The 21,416-nt window shown below is 41.2% G+C and overlaps 1 protein-coding gene across 2 annotated transcripts in view; it reads right to left on the bottom strand.

Annotated features, from left to right (window-relative positions):
* Positions 1–14,477, bottom strand: part of LOC126094685 (GRIP and coiled-coil domain-containing protein 1) — a 135,853-nt gene extending 121,376 nt beyond the window's left edge. The window contains exons 1-2 of one of the 2 annotated variants that reach the window (XM_049909207.1): positions 14,088–14,477; positions 13,800–13,957 (exon numbers count right to left, since the gene is read on the bottom strand). In XM_049909207.1, coding sequence (XP_049765164.1) covers positions 13,800–13,957; positions 14,088–14,172 — 243 coding nt within the window. In that variant the 5' untranslated portion in view covers positions 14,173–14,477. The remainder of the gene's footprint in view (positions 1–13,799; positions 13,958–14,087) is intronic. The other variant, XM_049909206.1, reaches the window with a different exon arrangement.
* Between the last annotated feature and the right edge of the window lie 6,939 nt (positions 14,478–21,416).

The following is a 21,416-nucleotide window of genomic DNA, read 5'->3' as shown; positions in this document are numbered from 1 at the left end:
GAGAAAGGTCAGTGAAATACGCCATAAAGAAATGGCGGTCCAGAGCAAAAACTTAAACGGCCTTCATCATATTGCTAAGATGGACAAAAAGTAAAACGGGGTCAACAGTCAGCACATTGTTGTCTAAAATGGCTGATAACTCAGACAGCAAACAAAAACGGAAATGTAAGCAGATAAAACAAGAGCATTCCATCAGAAAATGGCAGACAGTTAAAAGTTGGATGCAACATGCACAAAGTGATGGGGGAGCACCACTTAACAAACACAGTGCCCAATACGCAGCCTAGTTAAAATGATATCCTCGCAGCGAGAGGGCCGAGATAAGGTCATCCAAGCTACTGGGATATGCTTAATAGCACGAAGCTTGTTCCCATGAAGGGAAGACCACTGGTGATGCCAAGGTGATACCACCTGCAGACAGATGGCAACACAGAGATCATCAGAGGGAATGTAAGAACTAGCAGGCTGAGGCACGAGGACTGCAGCCTTGGCAGCAGCAGCAGCAGCAGCAGTCTCGTTTCCTGTCAGACCGACGTGACCGGGAACCCACATAAATATCACAGTGGCTCTGTTAAGTGTGAGCAAGTGACAGCTTTCCTGGACTAACAGACGGATGGTGTACAGCAGACAGAGACTTTGAAGGCAGCATCTGCATACAGACTCTCAACCAGGCTATGTAAAAGGTGCCAGTGGCCAAAAGGATGCCACAATGGTGGATAGTACTGAGATGGCGTAAGAGGGACGGACATGCAGATGCATAAATGAAACACCCATAGTTTAGTTTGGAACAGAAAAGGGACTGGTACAAACAGAGGGTAGTTCGGTCTGCACCCCAGGAAGCACCATTGAGGACATGTGGGACATTGAGGGACTGCATACAGCAGGCTGCCAGGTAAGTAATACACATGGGAGGACCAAGAAAGTTTCCTATCGAAAATGAGCCCCAGGAATTTGTAGTTTCAACAAACAGAAGAGCAACAGGCCTAAAATGTAAAGACAGTGGAAGAAACCAATTGCGCCACCAGAAATTCATACAAACGATTTTGTCAGTGGAAAAAAAAAAAAAGCCACTGTCAGTGCTACATGAGTAAAGACGATCAAGACATCACTGAATATGCCACTCAATGGGACAATTCTGTGGCGAACTGCAATTGATGGCAAAATCGTCAATGAATAGGGAGCCGGAGATGCCTGGCGAGAGACAGGCCATTATAGGGTTAATGGTGATAGCAAAGGGGGATGACACTCAAGACAGAACCCTGAAGCACACCATTTTCCTGGATACAGGTGACCGACAAGGCAGAACCCACATGTACTTTGAAAACTTGCTCTTTTGAAAATTCCTGAAGAGTATTAAATGGGGCAGGTGACCAAAGAAGCCCCACGCGTAGAGAGTATGGAAGATACCAGTCCTCCAGCAGGTGTTGTAGGCTTTTTCCAGATTGAAAAACAAGGCCACAGTCTGGATTTCCGCCTCTCCGGGGGACACCACCTTGACAAAGCACTGTACGTGCGGGTGGAGAGACATGCCTATCCGCTTGAAGCTGAGGGCTATGCCGAAGATACAGGATCTTCTGCCGGAAAGACCTTAGCCGATGGATCAGACTAAGAGTGTACCACAACGTCTTCCTTTTCCACACCTATTCCTTAACAAATTTCCTTCCCCAACCCAAGGTGTGATGCGATCCATGCCGAGGGGTGTATGGCACATGGGAAGATGTGTTGCAAATGGAGCCTTAGGGATACCGGGTGACCTCGCTGAGTAAATAGCCTTACCCCGCATGGGGTTTCCATGGTGTGGGCTGAGTAGATCCCCAAATCTCATGGGACCAAGACGGACAGGACTGACAAAAATAAATTAAAACAAACAGAGGGGCAAACTGAGACCTCAGACACCCAAACACCAGGATCAGGACCGATGAAATGCATTCCCACTACTGAATCAGATCTGAGCAAGAAGTGGGAACTGTAACTGACAAGTTTGACCAGATCACAAGATTAAAGCCTTGTCTAGGGCCCAGAGGAGGAAACTTCTCAGGGAACAGAAACAAAAGCAAGGAAAAGAATGGCTTTCAAAACAAATGTGGAGGGAATTAAAAGGGCTTGCGCCTAAGAAAAAACTGTGTCAGGTTGTAGGGGATATGCAGACCACCACAAAGTCAAAGACAGGTACCAAGACTCCCTCCTCTCAGGATCAGCAAGCCCAGAAAAACTCAGAAAAAGTTGGGGCAGGAAATAGGGAGACAGGCTTACAGTACTGCAGTCTCAGTTTTTAAGATGGCGGTTATTCAGGAACACTATCCACTGGTAGGCACCACCTCGACCTCGCAGCAAGAGCAGCTCGTACAGATGGCCCTCTTTGATAAGATTGGGTGGAGGGGGGGGGGGGGAAGGGGGGGGGGGGGGGGGAACTGGCCAGGACCCAATTTCAGGAGGGTCTATCTAGATCACAGTGCCCTCATTTTTGTCTGCGAGGGGGTGAATACAGTGGAATGGCTCAAGGACAAAGTGCCCATGATATCCCTGTGGGAGGTTACGAAGCTGCTGGTCAGGACCGCAGCTGAGCTTCTTAAGATCACAAAGGTATCAACATGGCTACCATAGATCCTTAAAGATGTCTCTCCAAAAACTCTGTTCGAGAAGATAGTGGTTCAGAATCCAAAAGTCTCGACAGAGGATTGGAGGATAATCAACCAGAAGGCTGTACCGGAAGGACAAACCTTGGTGGTGGGGGGTCATAAAGAAGTCCCTGAAGGTGATGCGAGAGCAAGACCTGAAATTGTTTTTAGGGTTCTTGCAGGTTGCCATCAGGGTAATCAAAGACCTCAAAGGCAATGATGGCAGCAAGACGGAGACTCGAGGTGCTACAGATTAATCTGCAACACAGTAAAGGGGCCACTGCTACCCTGAGGAGACAGGAAGTCGACATGGCCCTGATACAAGAACCTTACTTATATAAAGGGGGTGTATCGGCCTCAGTGGCACTGGAGGTAAGCTGAATTGTGCTAGAAATCCAAGAAACTTCAGAGCATGCATCTATGTGAGACATGGAATTTCTTTCATGCCAATGATGGATTTCTGCTCCAGGGACCTGGTGACCATCAGGATGCAGCAAAGTGAAGAAGGTATCACGAGGAAAATTGTTTTGGTCTCAGCACACCTTCATTACGAAGACAGCTCTCCTCCTCCTGCCTTGGAGGTGAGGAGACTGACAGATGCTTGCCATCAGCAAGGCAACCACCTGGTGGTTGGATGTGATGCCAATGCCCACAATCTAGTGTGGGGAAGCAAGGACACCAACAGTATGGGGCAGCAAGGACACCAACAGTAGAGGTGAGTACCTTCTTCAATTTCTCTTGTCTAACAACTTGATGGTCCTGAAGAGGGCTGACAAACCTACATACAGGACTAGCAGAGGGGAAGAAGTAATTGACATAACCTTTGGTTCCATGATGATGGGCAGCTATGTCAAACAGCGGCATGTAGCATTAGAGCCATCCTCATTGGACCATGTGCATATTAAATTCATGGTTGAAATGGGAATCAGACAGACCACGGCCTATAATAATCCCAGGAAAATGGACTGGGAAACATATAGGAGGGACCTTGATTTAGGCTTATCGGAAATTAAAACCTTGATAAGGAACCCAGTAGAGTTTGAGGAAGTAGCAAAGGCGAAAGTGACCTCATACCAGGACAACTGCTAAATCACCATGAAGTGCAGAAATAGGAGTATGCCTTGGTAGAACACTAACTTGGAAATGCAAAGAAAACAGGTACGAAGACTGTTTAACCTCTCGAGATGTAAAGGACAATGGGCAAAATATTGTGAGGCTCTTGTCAACTACAACCTTGCAATTAGATAATCAAAGAAGGCATCCTGGAAGGAATTCTGTGAGGAAGTGGAGGCCACAACTGCTCAAGCAAGACGACTTCACAAAATCCTCAATACAGTACCAACTAATCCAGAAGGTACATTGAGGAAGGAGGATGGGGAATATACAAAGACAGCACATTAGACGCTGGAACTGCTCCTCAAATCTCACTTTCTTCAATACGCTCTGGCGGATAACATACACCAGAATGTGATTCCTGGGAGACACTGGTTCTCAGGCATTCAAAGAGAGGACTGGGAATCGGCCAAGGAGAGTGTCGACTTCAGTAAAGTCCAATGGGTGGTGGGATCATTCCAACCATTCAAGTCACATGGCCCAAATGAAACCTTTCCAGCTCTCCCGCAACAGGCAGGAGAGAATCTTATAAGAGTCCTATGCAGATTATTCAGGATTATACCAGCAGCAGGAATCATTCCCAATGCCTGGAGGGGCAGTGAAGGTTGTCTTTATTCCAAACCAAGGCTATGGTTATGAGGCCAATCAGTCTGTCTTCCTCCATTCTTACAACGTTGGAAAAACTGGTTAATGTACATGTTGGGGAGAGAGGCTAACTAGAGTTCCTCTACATTCAAACCAACACACATACCAACGTGCAAGATCTAGGACCACTATATGTAGTGGACTAGGGTCACACTTAGTGGAAGGAAGGTAGAGGCTACCATGATGAATGAAAAGATGGTAATTAATACCACTAGAAGTTGTCCGCAAGGACAAGTTTTGTCCCCTTTATTGTGGGATCTAGTGGTGAACAAACTCATTGAGGAACTGAATTCCAGACAATGCTTCTGCAAAGGATATGCAGATGACCTTGTCATAGTAACACTTGGCAAATTTACTGACACAGTTGGGAATTCTTGGACATTGTGCAAGACTGGACCATCAAACAGGCTCTAAGGGTTGATCCTAAGAAGAATGTTGTGGAAACATTCACGAAGAAGCATATCGAACACTCAAGTTGGAATCTAAAGCTTTTCGATGAAACTCTACCTGTGAAGGGGGCAGTCAAATATCTAGATGAGAAACTAACATGGACCCCACACATTAAGAGCATCTGCCCCAAGGCAAAAGGCACTCCAGTGAGTACCAGAAGGTCTTGTGGCTAAAACTGGGGCCTAAGCCCCAGAGGTATGCACTGGATATACACCACTGTGATTAGACCTAGGATCTTCTATGGGGCCGTAGTGTGGTGGAAGAAGGTAGAACAACAGGGTGCAGCTAAGGAGCTGGCTAAGGTACAGAGGCTCCTAGCCATAACAGATGGAATTAGCAGCACACCAACCACTGGGATGGACGCCATGCTGGATGTGCCTCCACTACACCTTTGGGTCAAGATGACGGCAGCAGCTGGTGCATACAGACTCAAACCTGGTAAAAACTTGATCTCACTGGGATACCCAGAATCACACACTAAAATAGTGAGTGAGGTAAATATAGGAATGGCCGGGGAAATGCTGGCTGACTATATAACAAGTCCCAACTGCTTCAACGCACTGGGGCCGGGGTGTACGGCATTCAGCCAAGACTGGAGTGCATCATCTCTCTAGGAAAACTGGCCTCGGTATTCCAAGCTAAAATTACTGCAATCAGGGCATGTGTGGAGGAGAATATGTGTAGCTGCTATAAGGACCATAGCATCTACATCTATTCAGACAGCCAGGCAGCCCTGAAATCATTGCCAGCTCCTGCAACAATATCTAAGATTGTTACAGACTGTCACAGGGCTCTGGTGGAGCTAGGGGGAAGCAATAGGATACCTAGTGTGGGTCCCTGGCCACTCAGGGATCAGTGGCAAGGAACTAGCTGACAGATAGGCCAGGATGTGGGCAAAGACTCAATTCATTCAACTGGAAGCTGTCAGACAATCACCAAGGCTATGATCAGACTACAACTACGGAACTGGCTTAGAAGACAGCACATAGAATACTGGACCATGGTCTATAAACAAAAACATGGTAAGGTAATGATGCCAAAGTCGTGTTTTAAAAGAAGCTCTATAATCCTGGGCTTGAACAGGAAAGATACTGAATTCATGGTTGGACTGATGACTGACCACGGCAATTTCAAAACAGACCTACATACAATGGGTATAATGGAAGAAGACCCTAAATGTAGGATCTGTTATGAGAGTGAAGAAACTGTATCACACCAAGTCTTCACATTGGAGAGCAAGAGAGACAGAATTTTCGGGACAACTAGACCTGAGAAGAAACTGTGTCCGACATAGAACTGGTAAAGGGATTCAAATCCACACTGTGCAGCGATTAGTAAATTGTGAGACTCGAGCCACCATACCAGTCGGGCATGAATCATACGTCCCATCACCTTGCAAACACAGCTGGTGAGAGAAATGGGGCAGTAGCTGGAAGGAAGATGTTTGTCCTTACCAGGCTTAGGTATGGGTATGAAAGTGTCTTCAAGCCAGCATATGGGAAACGTGTCCTCTGCCCAGATGCAGTTGTACGTATCAAGCAGAAACTGCTTGCCCGCAAGAGAAAGGAGCTGCAACATCTGAATGTGAACAGCTTCTGGCCCTGGGGCGGAGGATCGAGATGAAGTGAGAGAACGATCTAGCTTCCTCAAAGTAAAGGCGACATTGTAGCGTTCACGATTCTGAGAAGAGAAGGGTATCACCCGATCTGCCTCTGCTCGTTTCTGGTGGAGGAACGCAGGGTGACAGTGGGAGGAGCTTGAAATCTCTGCAAAATGGTGAGCCAAGGTGTTAAAGATAGCAATAGAGTGCACAATGACACCGTCTGTTAATGTCAGGCCAGAAATTGGGGAATGGATCTCGGTCCCAGAGAGCCATCGAGAGTTGGCCCACACGACAGAAGAGGGAGTGGAACTGTTAAAAGAACTCATGAATGAAATCCAGCTAGCGTTTTTGCTATCCCGAAGAACGCGACAACACTGTGCAAGCATCTCTTTATAATGAATGCAGTTTGCCATAATAGGATCATGGTTAAAAAGGCAGAGAGCACATCTCCGCACGCGAATTGTGTCACAGCATGTCTCAGTCCACCAAAGGGACACGACGTTGTAAAGAGGAAGTGTAAGGAATGGAACGTTCTGCAGCTGATGACAACAGGTGTGCGAGGAGTCTGAAAACAACAAGGGTGCTCCTGCGTTAAGGCAGAAGACCTTAAGTTGAGTAAGAAGGCTAGCCAAGAGGACATCTCGCCAACAAGTTCTGGGAGAACTCCTAAGGGTATAATGCACATTAAAGTCACCAAGCAACAGAAAAGGGTGAAGCAGCTACCCAATAAGCTGGAGGAAGTCTGCCATGGTGACATCAAATGACGGAGGGACGTGAACAGTCAAGGAAGGATGTGAAAAAGGTCAAATGAAGAAGGAAAAGGCAAACTACAACAACTTGAAGGCAGGGAGATGGGTTGGCTATGAATATCATCCCATATGAGCAGCATGACTCCCCCATGAGATGGAATACCAACCTCAGGGAGGAGGTCAAAACGGACCGAGATGAAATGCGAAAGATCAATGCCGTCGTGAGGAAGCAATTTTGTTTTCTGAAGGCAGAGAACAAGTGGATGGTGGATGCTACCAGAGTCTAAGACCAGCCATAAATCCTCTCTGCTGGATCTAAGGCTGTGAATGTCCCATTGGAGGAAACTCATGACCAGGAAAAAATGAAGGGGTGTCGCCTTGGTGGTTGCTGAGTGCCAGCCTGCGAAGACTCACTGCTACAGGGCATGGAGGCAGGATGATTCTGCTCCATGAGGTATGTGGAAGTGTCAGCTTTCTTCTGCTGGTGGTCTGTGGAGTCTAGCACAGAAAAATGGTTAGTGGTATGCACCGGTGATATGAAGGTTGGCCAGGTGATGGTATCATGTGGCGACACAATTGAAGAGGATCTTCGAGTCAGTGAAGGGAAAAACTGTTTTCCTTAGTTTGACTTCTTCAGGCTTTTCCGGTTAGCAGAGGAAGACTCAGGTGTTAGTTGGGTGGAGGAAACATAGGAGGTCTTCACAGGAGTATTCCTTCTGTGTTTTCCAGCATGCCAGTTGTGTAGCTGGTGACTTCACCTCTGAGGCAAGAGGTTGATGGTTTGTTGCATAGCTGGATGAGGCCCCCAGGCATACACACTAATAGCTCCTGGTGTCCTTTCCTGTCCCTTGCTGTTATTTCTCTAAAGGCTATAATCATTCGCCGTATGCTTGAATGCCTTCAATTAATAGACCACATACCCTATTGCATTTGCCTCCTCCTGACACCGGACAAAACATGTTTCCCCAAAACAGGTGAAGTGAGTTCTACTAGCTCAGTTTCAGTTTCAGTGAAAGACAGCATCTCAAACTTATTGGTTAGGAGGATCAGTGCAACACCCTGACTCTTCCCTGGTCTCCATCCACCCTGTACAAGATCCCTCGATCTACCATTGATACGCCACTCATAGTCAAGTGGACGGGTAATGACAGGTATTGTACTTTCCGCAGAGGAGACCGGTTCCAAAGGAGAGAGTAGTACCTGAGTTACCTCTGGTACATGTATCACAGGTACACAACTTTCCGGAGCTCTCCCAACACACCGATTCACAGGAGTTGCCAACTGACAGTAGCCAGGGTGATTTCCAGCTGCTTATGAATGTCAACCAACTCATCCTGTGTTTGAGAACAGCATTCACAGTGGGTCTGCAATTTTGCTGGAGCAACATGAACAAATAAATTTAACTTAAGCTGGCGGATTATCTTTTAACCCGTTGAGATAAAAATTTGCTAATTCCCTATAAGAATTGAAGCAGATAAACAAAATGAGGTTCCTATTAAGGCAACAGAAAAACCTGTGGTACAAATTCCTAGTATCTTAAAACGTTTTGATGTTAATTAGTTGTTATCAAACTCAAAAGTAGAGTTAATTTATGATTCCCTCTTCAAGTGAAAAACTAGATGTAACACAACATGTTAGCTAGAAAATCTGTACAGTACCTAAATCACAAATGCTGATTTTCTACAAACTGCTAGTATTATGCGAAGGACAATGGCAGCTTCTGAAAATTCTCAAAAACACACATTTATTTGCTCTGGTATACAATGAAATTCAGAGGTGATTCTTTGGCCGAACTGTGACTCACAAATGCTGATTTGCTATGAAATAAATTACATATACAAAACATTCATAGCGTTAACTTACGAAAATAATGTGATTGTACAATGAAATTAGAAAATGACTGTTCTGAATGAGGATAGCCCTGTCATTCACTAAAATTTCAAAAGACAGTACTAATTTACCATGGCACTCGCGGATGTTTGGAATATCACAATAAAAATGGGTATTGATACAATCAATGAAAAATTATGCAGAAGCAATGCGACACTCCACTCTGACAATGCGACTCTCTACTCTGGCCATCACTAGTTATTTTGCTGCCCAAATAACAAAACTCATGTACTTTTAAGCATCTTGTTTACGAATCTAATTCCCTCAGCATCACCTAATTCCATTATCCATGTTTTGCTTTTGTTGTTGGTCCTCTTACATCCTCCTTTCAAGACACTGTCTATTCAATTCCACAGCTCTTCGAAGTCCTTTGCTGTCTCTGACAGAATTACAATGTCATCAGAAAACTTTGAAGTTTTTCTTTCTTCTCCCTGAACTTTAATGTATGCCAAGTATGACAGTTTTCTTACTTTTGTATCACCTATGTTTCACAATATCAGCATTGCAAATAAAGATTCATTTAGGTATCTTAACAGTTCTATGGCATGCTTCTCCTAATTGAATGTTAAACCAATAACTTAACACAGTCACCCTCCGCTAACTGCTTGTCATCAAATTTTACACGTATGCAGGGGCCAAGTGTGGAGAGGGGAATCTGTGTTGCATTTTCTGAACCGCATATAGTTTGTCTTTTTGAAGTTTAATGACCAAGAAATACCTGTGAACCATTTAATAATGACTACAAAAATTTCATTAACAAATATTCTCCAAACTATGCTTGATGCATGATTTACTGCAATGTTTGTACCATCTGCAAACAAACTTGAGATTTGGTAATATTATTGATGAAAGATCGTGACCAATCACGAAAATTAAAAGCTCTGCGATAGAATCTTCTAGGGTGCCACATGCAAACAGGTCCCAGTTGGATAATAGCTGGTGGCTCAATACAGACTTTTTCCCATTGAGACTGTTTCCTGTCAGAGATACTGGTACAATTTGAAAGATTTTGCAGTATTTCCTGCTACTCCATAGTATGCTAGTTCGCTTCAAGGGATATGATTTACACATTGAAATGTCTCTGACAAATCACAGAATATATCAGTAGCCCATAATTTGTCTAATAATGAAGTACATTCTTGTCGTATACAAAGAAAATGTAAAGAATAAAACAGAGCTTGTAAATATCCTTCTCACTATTGGAACCTTTAAGAAATTCAAACTAACTTTGACAATATATCATTTGTAGCCACATGCTTAAAAATTTGCTTTTATAACACATGGTTAGTGTGATATTGGACCCTCCCCTCTCCCATCCCCCACCACCACCCTCCAAATCTTGGTTGTGGCAACAGGCTGAGCTACAGCATAGCCTGAGGTCAACATCAGATGGAAAGGTGACAACTTTGTTGAATGTGAATGTTATATAAAGGCAGCAGTAAAAGACTGACCAGTAACATAGCCCAATGTTTACATTCACACCATAATTAAATGCATTTTACCATATTTAATAAATTTTTCATCACAAAAATTAAAATTATTAGGTAAATGCACAATGTGATAGAATGGCTTATTTTTATTACTTTCAGTCCCTTGGAGTTCATGGAACAGTTTTCGGTGTAAAATTAACAGACAAATGGAATTTTTACGTGACAGACAAGGGCTGTCTGAATCATGCCACGTAGCTCTATAGAGGTTAACAGAAAGCCCCTATTTAAAAAGTTGTGTGTGCTTGCAGTACCACCCCCCCCCCCCCCCCACACACACACACACATATAAAAATGTGTATTGATTACAAGAGCTGAACTTTAAGACATGCAAACTATAGTGACTGCAACTGTGATAATTCAACTCATAGTCAAACACATGTGAACCACTTTGGTGTTACTCATTATAATGCAATTCCAACATAAATAAATAGGTCTAGTAAAGAAACAGATTTTAGTGCAAAGTTAAAACGTTTCTTGTTGAGAAGATTACTTACAGCACAAGTGAATATGTTATGCTTGCATAAATACTAGATCCTTATTTACTGTTGAGTACTTTTTCATCTGTTATCAAATGTACCACCTATTCTCTGTGTCTCTTCGCACAATAATGTTTCTGCTATTGGTTTTTGGTTTTCTCTGGTGAATCAGATGGAAGAAAAGTTATGATGGATATAGCATTGGCAGCTGTTCATATGCCTAAGTATATTTTTCATCTTATACACGATATTCTGCAGACTAGGTACCTGTGATTTACTTTTTTAAACAAAAAAAGATAGTTAAGGCAGTGTTAATGCACTGGACTGGAATTTAGGAGAAGCAGTGTTTGTAGCCCACCCAGCATCCTGGGTTTTCACAAGCTGCAAAGGTGAATGTTAGAATGTTTCTTCTGATTTACTGCCATGGCCAACTTCCTGCCCTCCCCATGCCACCTAATCCTATGCTACTTTATATACTATTATTATTATTATTACACATTCTTGCCTCCAGGACAGTGACTAACTTGAATGTTACATGATTATTCATTTGTTCATTGTTTCCTCCTCCTTTTCTTCCCAAAAACTCTTCATTCCTTCGTTGTGTAAATTTTTTCCTTTGTTCTGTCCACAGTTTGCCTGTTTTATTCCTTTCTTTTACTTTAAATTTTGTGTTCATTATTTATCTCTTTCATTTATTATTTCAATACTGATTCCTTATTTCATTAGGTCTTTATTTATTGACACCATTTTTTTTAATTGAACTGTTTATTACATAAAAAATCCTCTTTATGAGTCTGTTGTTGTTAATTCCATATATGTGTCCATGGAATATTAGCTGGCATTTCCTGTTCATGTCTGTGTTTTCATATAATTCCTTGGTTGGTCTCTTAATCCATATACCATCTCTGTGAACTGCTCTAAAAATTTTCTGATAATTTTATCTTTATTTTTTTCTGTCTTGTGATGCCTGATGTTCCAGTTGTGGTCATTTCTGAAGCACGGAGTGCTTCTGGTAGTACAACTGCACTGAAGTGCCTGAGTTTAGCATGTCATGAAATATTTCTTTTATTGTGGTGCATCCATGTAACTTTGTACACTCTCTGAAATTTCTCTGTGCTGTTGGATGCCTTGCCTGATCCTCCTTTTTGTATATATTCCCCATAATATTTGAATTTTTCCACTCTGTTAATCTTTCAGTATTTTGTGTACATGGCTTGGTGGTGGTTGTTCTTTCTATCCATGTATCATGGCTTATCATACGATATTTGTAGACCTGTTTTCACAGAGATTTCATGCAAATATTCCAGTGCTGCTTGTCTTTTGTTGCTGGGTACTGCCAGGTCACTTGCAAATTCCTGGCATTTTATGATCATCTTGTTTGCACACATTCTTCCTCACTGTATTCCTTTCACTTTTGCATCCTATTGTTTGATAATTTTGTCCAAGACAATGTTGAATAAAAATGATGAGAGACTATCACCTTATCTGTCCCCTGGGGTCTCTCGAATGGGTCTGAGATTTCTCCCATAAATTTTATTTTCGATTTAGTGTCCCTCCATGTCTTTTGAATGAGTGCCCCAGTTTTTCTCTCTATTCTATATTCTTCTAATGTTTCAAAGAGAATCTGCCTGTCTATGGAGTCCTAGGACTTCTTAAAGTCCATAAATGTGACTACAGCATTGTTTGTCTGTTTGACCTTCAGGAGCAATTGTTCAATACAGAACCTCCCTTTTCTGAAGTCTACTTGGTATTCCCTTATCTTTATATCAGCTTGTGGTTCGAGTCTGTTGAGTAACACTTTGGAGAGAATTTTGTAGGTGACCAGAAATAATGAGATACCTCTGTAGTTATTAGGGTCTGTCTTATCATCCTTTTTGTGGAGTGGGTGAATCAATGCACATCTCAAAAATAAAATTAAACATATATTTGAGAATGAACAAGTCTTCAATGAGTATTTTGGTGCATATTATGCACATATACTGAAGATACATAATGCAAGGATGATCTGCTATGTGACTTTTACCAAGGACTTCATCTAAATTTTTTGTGAAATCCTCTTGCTTATATGGATGTTTAACTTCAGCATGTTTCAGCCAGTGGGGAAATGTTCCAGCAACAAATGTCTGGTTACACAGAAAAGCACTAAATTCAAATGAACACATTTTAATTAACTTTTCTGATATTTTATGACAACCACTAGAATTTTTATTTCAAAGTTTTTATAGTACACAGTACTACTACTGGTATGGAGAGGTTCATATACAAATTAATGTAGTTATTTGTAATTGTTCGTCTGATATTCCATGTCAGTATCTACTAACTGTAACAGTGATTAACTGCTTGTTGAAAAGTTTTGGATCGCTGCACACATCTACTAGCAATGTCTCACTCCTAATGCCATCTGCTCGCTATCTGTGGTTCTACCAGTCTCCTCCTTCACTACATTACATAGGCCCTAGTATATTTGTTACCTTATGTAACCATCTTTTTCTCACAATTCAGTTGCTTAGAAGGCTGAACCTTAATATTGTACATTATGTCTTGTAATGAGGTAGTGCATCAACACCTTAGAGAAGGTTGGTGATAAAGTGCAGAGAATTGCATGTCACTCTACTTTCATAGATGCTTGGAATTTTAACTCATACATATCAAATTCTAAACACAGTGCAGGTATTCGACATGGAAAAATTGGATGAAGTTATAAAAAAAAATCCTGGGCAGTTTTCTGGACACCTCTCACTGGTAAGAAAGTTAAGGTATCTTACCTTCTCTGATGCACCAGATGTACTGGCATCATCTTTCTCAGGTATGGAATTTTCGTCAGTTGGAGGATGAGTTGATGACTTTGACCCACTAATTGCTTTGAGACTGGCTTCCAGGGCCTCCTTTTCTTTTGACAGCCCCTTATATGCAATAACAAGGTCTGCAAAAGAAACAGTGTTACAAAGTGTTTTATCTATGCACTGCTTAGTCTGAGGTTTTCCCGTTATAAAATATCAGAATATTGTCTCAAGCATAATTTCATCTCTCCTGTAGGCCTTCGTGTCACATACCTCTTAATTTAGTCTCATATCTTGCTATCTGTTGCTTTTGTTTCTCCACAATGCTCACTAAATCTTTTTTTCCCATGCGATCCATGGTGTTATTGTGCTCCCGGCCGTTGTATTATGCTGTACTTTAGTTGACACACGGCAGCGAAAGTGACAAATGAGCCATTTTGACATGTGGCAATGTCATCGAATTGCTATCAGTACAAATAACTACTATAACTGCTATGACAAGGTTCTAAGACTTTTCCGCTCCTGAAATATATTGATACAAATTGTACTAATTCAAAGAAGGTAACAATGGATAACATATTACAGTCATCACACAACTGTATTCCACGTTGTAAACACAACAAACAATATTCTGAAAGAACGCCCACCTCAGAGAGTTTTAAAATTGCAAAGAAATTGAGCAGTGTGTGAAAGTTATTTCACACAACTCTAAATTAATATTGCTGCTAATTCTAGACCGTTATTTTTAGTAGGTCTATGGTCTAGACGCACAGTGGCTAACTGCCCTATTTTCTTGTCCAAGACACTGCATTCTGGGAGACGTTTATAGCATATATGGTCTACCGTTTAACAGGGACAGCACGGGAAATCTTCCCCAGAACTCCGAGTGTTTCTACTGCGAGTACAAAGCATTTGACATTCACGGCACTCGGCAGACATCAGAGGCAGTAATTGGCGGGTAAAATAAACACTGAACAAATGTGGTTCTAGCCTACTACTGTACAATATTCTCATTGAAAGTGTGTACATGTCAGACTCAACAGAGGCAGATATTGGCGGGCTGTATAACGTCGAACAAATCGATTAATAGCCGACTACTAAAAATTTTTCTCACTGAAAGAATATAAATATCTCGTAAATAAATAATCTACATCACGACCGAAAACTCATCATTGAACAAATAAAATTACACAAAGCTAGTCCAAATTATAGGATTTCATTCATAACAGACTAATAACGGCACAGGTTGGTCGCGTAATTATTCATTTTTTGCAATCATTTCAATAATGGCAGGGTATATATCCATCAGACATAATGTCACTAAAACTCATGAAAGGAAACACATTTACATTCTACGGGTGACTTTGCTCAATGTATCAGAAACAACCAATAAACAATATTTTTAAAAAAATGAATATGTGGAACCTAAATTTGTGTCATATCACGATACTCGGTTTCTTTTGCACTGTGAAATTGTAGCAATTAAGTTATAATTCTTGTCTGTTTTATACTTTATCGTAGCATTGTATAGATCTCCAAATGGAAATTTTGAATTATTTATTAATTCCCTTGATACGGTATTATGTAAATTAATAAGAAGCAAGAACATATAAATGTGATATTATTAGGGGATATTAATGTCAACACAAGATTCCCAAGAAAGCAAACGCTTCGAAGACTGTATCCATTCTGTTGGGAGACATATCCTCTAGAAAACTCCAACTAGTAAAGCTCTATAGACCATGTTATTACTAACTGTGAAAATATTGCCACAGCTGCTGTTGTAAATGGTCACATCTCTGACCATCTAGGCCAAGTATTAGTGCTAAAGGGTGATCCTTGTAGAAAGCCAAAGAAAATTTATGAATACAAAATAAATCTATTATCAACATTGCCAAACTGAGAGAGAGCCTTGGTCATGAATCTTGGCATCTAGTATTTCAAGCCGAAGGAGTGAACAATAAATGGGGTGCCTTCCTAGATAAATTATTTTTTCATCTAAATAATACTATTCCCATCAGAAAAATATTAATAAGAATAAGGCAAGTCAGTAAAGACCTATGGAATTCGATAATTCTTCCAAAGAGCTGAAAGAAAAAAATGGAAGAAATGTATTTGATACAAAGAGAGACCAAAAACAATGAGCTTAGGTATAAATATGAGCAATATAAATACCAGTTTCGCAAGCAAGTCAAAAGAGTGAAGGCTGAAAAGATTAACTCAAAAATACAAAACTCAGACCGTATCTCCGAGACCTGCTGGTCAATAGTAAATGAAATAAGAGACAATAAAACAAAACTATAAGGTAACATCAACATACAGATATCTAATAACAATATTGATGTCACCAATCCACAGGTGATCAGTAACATTTTTAGAATGAGATTTTCACTCTGCAGCGGAGTGTGCGCTGATATGAAACTTCCTGGCAGATTAAAACTGTGTGCCCGACCGAGACTCGAACTCAGGACCTTTGCCTTTTGCGGGCAAGTGCTCTACCATCTGAGCTATTGAAGCACGACTCACACCTGGTCCTCACAGCTTTACTTCTGCCAGTATCTCGTCTCCTACCTTCCAAACTTTACAGAAGCTCTCCTGCGCAGGAGACGAGATACTGGTAGAAGTAAAGCTGTGAGGACTGACCGTGAGTCGTGCTTCGGTAGCTCAGATGGTAGAGCACTTGCCCGCGAAAGGCAAAGGTCCCAAGTTCAAGTCTCGGTCGGGCACACAGTTTTAATTTGCCAGGAAGTTTCAGTAACATTTTTAATGACTATTTCACAGATATCTTAGAATCTGACTTTTGTACCACAGATAAAGTACCTGTTGGAAGGCTTCAGGGTGTATACGACCCAGGACAACCGGGAGATCTGGGAAAAACCCAGGAATTGTTTCATCCCGGTGAAAACCGGTAAAAACCCGGAAATTTTTTAGAATTCCGGGAATGTTTCATTGTTTTAGTTTTCAGTTAAATTTTTGTGACTGACTGGTAAGAACCATTACTCCAACAAAGGATATTACTGTATACGTGTCTGCAGGATAATACTGCAGCAACAAAACGTTAACAAGAGGAAGAAAAAAACGAAAATAAAACTTAAGTCGCAAAGAAAATCCACCATATACAACATCAAAACATAGTGCTCATACAAGCGTCTGCCAACAGTAAAGTGTGTCAAAGGCTTTAGAAAGACCATGCAATGATTCATAACGACAAATTGCCTCCGATGAGCGTGACGTGACAGCTGTTGACATTAGATTCGTTTGAGCAGTTGCAGGCGGGCTCTTGTGCGTGCGAAGTTGAGTCGCTTATGAGTGAGAACCTTCTCCCGCTTCTCTATGGATGTGTGGCTGGGCGCCACTATCTAGTATTGCCCCGGTTCGTAAATATCGTACACCTGGGGCTGATGCACAGAGCAGTCTGAATTGTAGTGGGGAGGTGGGTCGCCTCCACGTGAACTGTGTTTACGTTTAGAGATTTTGCTGTTTCCTTTTCGTTTGTTACTCTCACATCAAATGAAAACAAAACGGATTTCTGTGGCCGGAAGCTATCAGATGAATTAAAATATGTTCGCATAATAACGGAAGACTAACAAAATATGTTATTATTTTCATGTTTTATTTCCACCTTTCTGACAGTCAAGCATTAATCACCTTGCAGAACAATGAAGTTATTTTTGTCGCTTTGCTGAAGAGATTTGGCTTTTATTAATCTTTTGTGCTGAGGCAGTCAATTGATTTGAAACTAAGTGTTTAATTTCACACTGTTGGCTAGTTTCAACTGTTCGCTGCATTTCAAGTGCACGTTTTCCATCTTCTAGCTCGCATGGTATTATGCCATAATAAAGAACCAAACATGAGAAAATACAGTACTGGTACTCAAGAAAATTTACATCTGAATCTGGACATACGAATGTGTGCTTTAAGCCCAATTATGCATTTTTAATATGGTCCAAGAAATTGAGATGAAATTGAAGTGTCCTCTGATGTCTTGTTGCTGGCCAGGGTGGCCGTGCAGTTCTAGGCGCTAGTCTGGAACCGCGTGACCGCTACGGTCGCAGGTTCGAATCCTGCCTCGGGCATGGATGTGTGTGATGTCCTTAGGTTAGTTAGGTTTAAGTAGTTCTAAGTTATAGGGGACTGATGACCTCATAAGTTAAGTCCCATAGTGCTCAGAGCCATTTGAACCATTTTTGATGTCTTGTTTCTTTTGTGACATAGTGCAAGATCTTTTAATGTTTTAGACGTATGAAAATATGGGCTTCCTGTGTCATCGTAGCTGCGCAAGAGCGGTGGCACCTGTTATCTGGCACTCTCTGGTAACTGCTGAAACGAATCACTTTCTAACAGGTCACGGGAAAACATTGCGCATGGTGGTTTGGAAAGTGTTACTTTCAAGGTAAATTTCCTTTTACACAAGATGAACTATATGCGAGAATGTAGGATGAATTTCTTAAATCACAGGGCGTTTGACTCTCAATTAAAAATCAACTCTTTGAGGATGACCATCTAGAAGAATTTCGAGCCCAGACCATCAGACATTTACGTTGTTATTAAAAATTTTACTGGCACTTTTGTGTGATGTACCTTAAAACGTAACACGCGCAAAAAAGATTAACATTATATGTGGAAACTTAGCTTCTCTTGCAGCTTATTAATCTTCCAGACTACAATTATATGTGAAACCTCTGTTTTTCTTGTAGAAACACTATGTACATTAATTTAAACCATCAACTTTTCTTATTTGTGTGTTCACACTACTTAAGAGTGATCTTGCTATTGGTTGACTACATCATGTGTTCTATGTGTCATCAGCTGGCGAGATCACATGACATGACTATGACTGGCTTACAAAAGCGCGTCACAATCTCGATTTCAATGCCTTGGAAAGTAACATGCGGTGTTCGGTGGAATTCGAATTTATAACTTCGTAACACGAAAATATGTAGTGTACATGTTGCTGCTGCACATCACAGATCTTTCCAAAACATGTCCCCCCCCCCCCCCTCCCCCCCCGAGTTTCGTTTTCTATAGTGCCAGGAAATTCTATGTCAGCGTGTAAAACCACAAACATTCAAAAGACTGATAAGTTTTACAGTGCCGAGGAAAAGTATACTCTCACATAACAAGGGGAAAAATATATTTTCACCCGGGAGAAAGTGTATTTTCAACCGAGAAATCCTGGAAAAATCTGGGAACTTTTTTTCCTTGCCCATGTATACACCCTGGTCTTGCTGAGGACAATTCTGAACCTAATCAACTGAATGAACTTGAAATCGAGGATATTTTGCAGCTTATCAGAGAATGTGAAAACAAAAATATGCTGGCTGGGATGAAATTTCTCCATTTTTACTTAAACAGTGCAGAAATAATCTAACATATCCTTTGATGCATCTAATAAATAGTGTCTTAAAAGAAGGAGTGTTCCCTGACATACTAAAATTAGCCATTGTTAAATCTCTCTACAAAAAAGGTGATAAACAACTTGCTTTAACTTCTGTTTTTAGCAAATTAATTGAAAAAATAATTCTAGAATATATGTTAGAGCATTATAATAAGCACAACATCCTGGGAGATTTTCAGCAAGGCTTCACAAGTGGTCGTAGCACCATGACTGCATCACTTCAATTTATGCAGAAAGCTCTTCACAAAATTGATGAAGGCATGCAAGTAGCTGGAGTTTTCCTAGACTTATCAAAGGCTTTTGATGGGGTTGATCATAATGTACTTCTGTCAAAACTGGCCGGAGATGGCATAAGTGGACAACTATTACAACTCATCACATCATATTTAAAAAACAGAGGACAGTGTACCTCAATCTCACACAATAATGGAGAAAAATTAAAAATATATCTAAAAACAAAGATGTACCTGAAACAAAGATGATGTGACTTACCAAATGAAAGTGCTGGCAGGTCGACAGACACACAAATGAACACAAACATACACACAAAATTCAAGCTTTCGCAACAAACTGTTGCCTCATCAGGAAAGAGGGAAGGAGAGGGAAAGACGAAAGGATGTGGGTTTTAAGGGAGAGGGTAAGGAGTCATTCCAGTCCCGGGAGCGGAAAGACTTACCTTAGGGGGAAAAAAGGACGGGTATACACTCGCACTCACACACATATCCATCCACACATATACAGACACAAGCAGACATATTTAAAGACCATTCGTGGAATGTTTCCTTCTATTATAACCTAAAAACAAAGATGATTTGACTTACCAAACGAAAGCGCTGGCACGTCGATACACACACAAACAAACACAAACATACACACAAAATTCTAGCTTTCGCAACCAACGGGTGCCTCGTCAGGAAAGAGGGAAGGAGAGGGAAAGACGAAAGGATTTGGGTTTTAAGGGATAGGGTAAGGAGTCATTCCAATCCCGGGAGCGGAAAGACTTACCTTAGGGGGAAAAAAGGACAGGTATACACTCGCACACACACACATATCCATCCACACATATACAGGCACAAGCAGACTGTATATGTGTGGATGGATATGTGTGTGTGTGCGAGTGTATACCCGTCCTTTTTTCCCCCTAAGGTAAGTCTTTCCGCTCTCGGGATTGGAATGACTCCTTACCCTCTCCCTTAAAACCCAAATCCTTTTGTCTTTCCCTCTCCTTCCCTCTTTCCTGACGAGGCAACCATTGGTTGCAAAAGCTAGAATTTTGTGTGTATGTTTGTGTTTGTTTGTGTGTGTATCGACGTGCCAGCGCTTTCGTTTCGTAAGTCAAATCATCTTTGTTTTTAGGTATATTTTTCCCACGTGGAATGTTTCCTTCTATTATATTCATATCAGAAAAATTAAAAGTTATACATCAAGGGTCAGGAATATTAAATTTGGTGTGCCTCAGGGATCGATAATTGATCCCTTCCTTTTTTATATGTTACGTTAATGACTTCCCAAAGATAGTAAAAAATGATACCTTCATTACAATGTATGCAGATGCCATTTCAGGGCTTTGATGGGGAAATGATATTCTTAATCTCAGCATAGAGGTAAAAATATTTATAGATATTGCAAAGGGAAAGTTTGAAAATGACAATCTAAAAGTCAACTTACAAAAAAACAAATATAATCCCCTTCAATGTTGGTTTTCTGCAAACTTGCATTGATTCTCAGGATTTAGGGAAAATCTGCAGTGAGTGTAAATTCCTTGGTATATGCAAAGATAGCAAACTACTATGGACACAACAAATTGACAATGTATGTGCAAGGCTATCATCTAGCCTATATGTTTTAAGAAGAATAGCTCCATACGTCAATACCCAAACAATGAGGATGATGTATTTTGGTTTGATACATCCATTTCTAGCATATGGTCTTTCATTGTGGGGCAGGGCTTCTACATCTATCTACATCTACAGCCATACTCCGCAAGCCACCTGACGGTGTGTGGTGGGGGTACCTTGAGTACCTCTATCGGTTCTCCCTTCTATTCCAGTCTCGTATTGTTCGTGGAAAGAAGGATTGTTGGTATGCTTCTGTGTGGGCTCTAATCTCTCTGATTTTATCCTCATGGTCTCTTTGCAAGATATACGTAGGAGGGAGCAATATACTGCTTGACTCCTCAGTGAAGGTATGTTCTCGAAACTTCA

The sequence above is a fragment of the Schistocerca cancellata genome, chromosome 8 (assembly GCF_023864275.1).
Source record: "Schistocerca cancellata isolate TAMUIC-IGC-003103 chromosome 8, iqSchCanc2.1, whole genome shotgun sequence".
Classification (NCBI taxonomy): domain Eukaryota; kingdom Metazoa; phylum Arthropoda; class Insecta; order Orthoptera; family Acrididae; genus Schistocerca; species Schistocerca cancellata.
The sequence above is the reverse complement of the archived record's forward strand: the minus strand, read 5'-3'. Positions and strand labels throughout refer to the sequence as shown.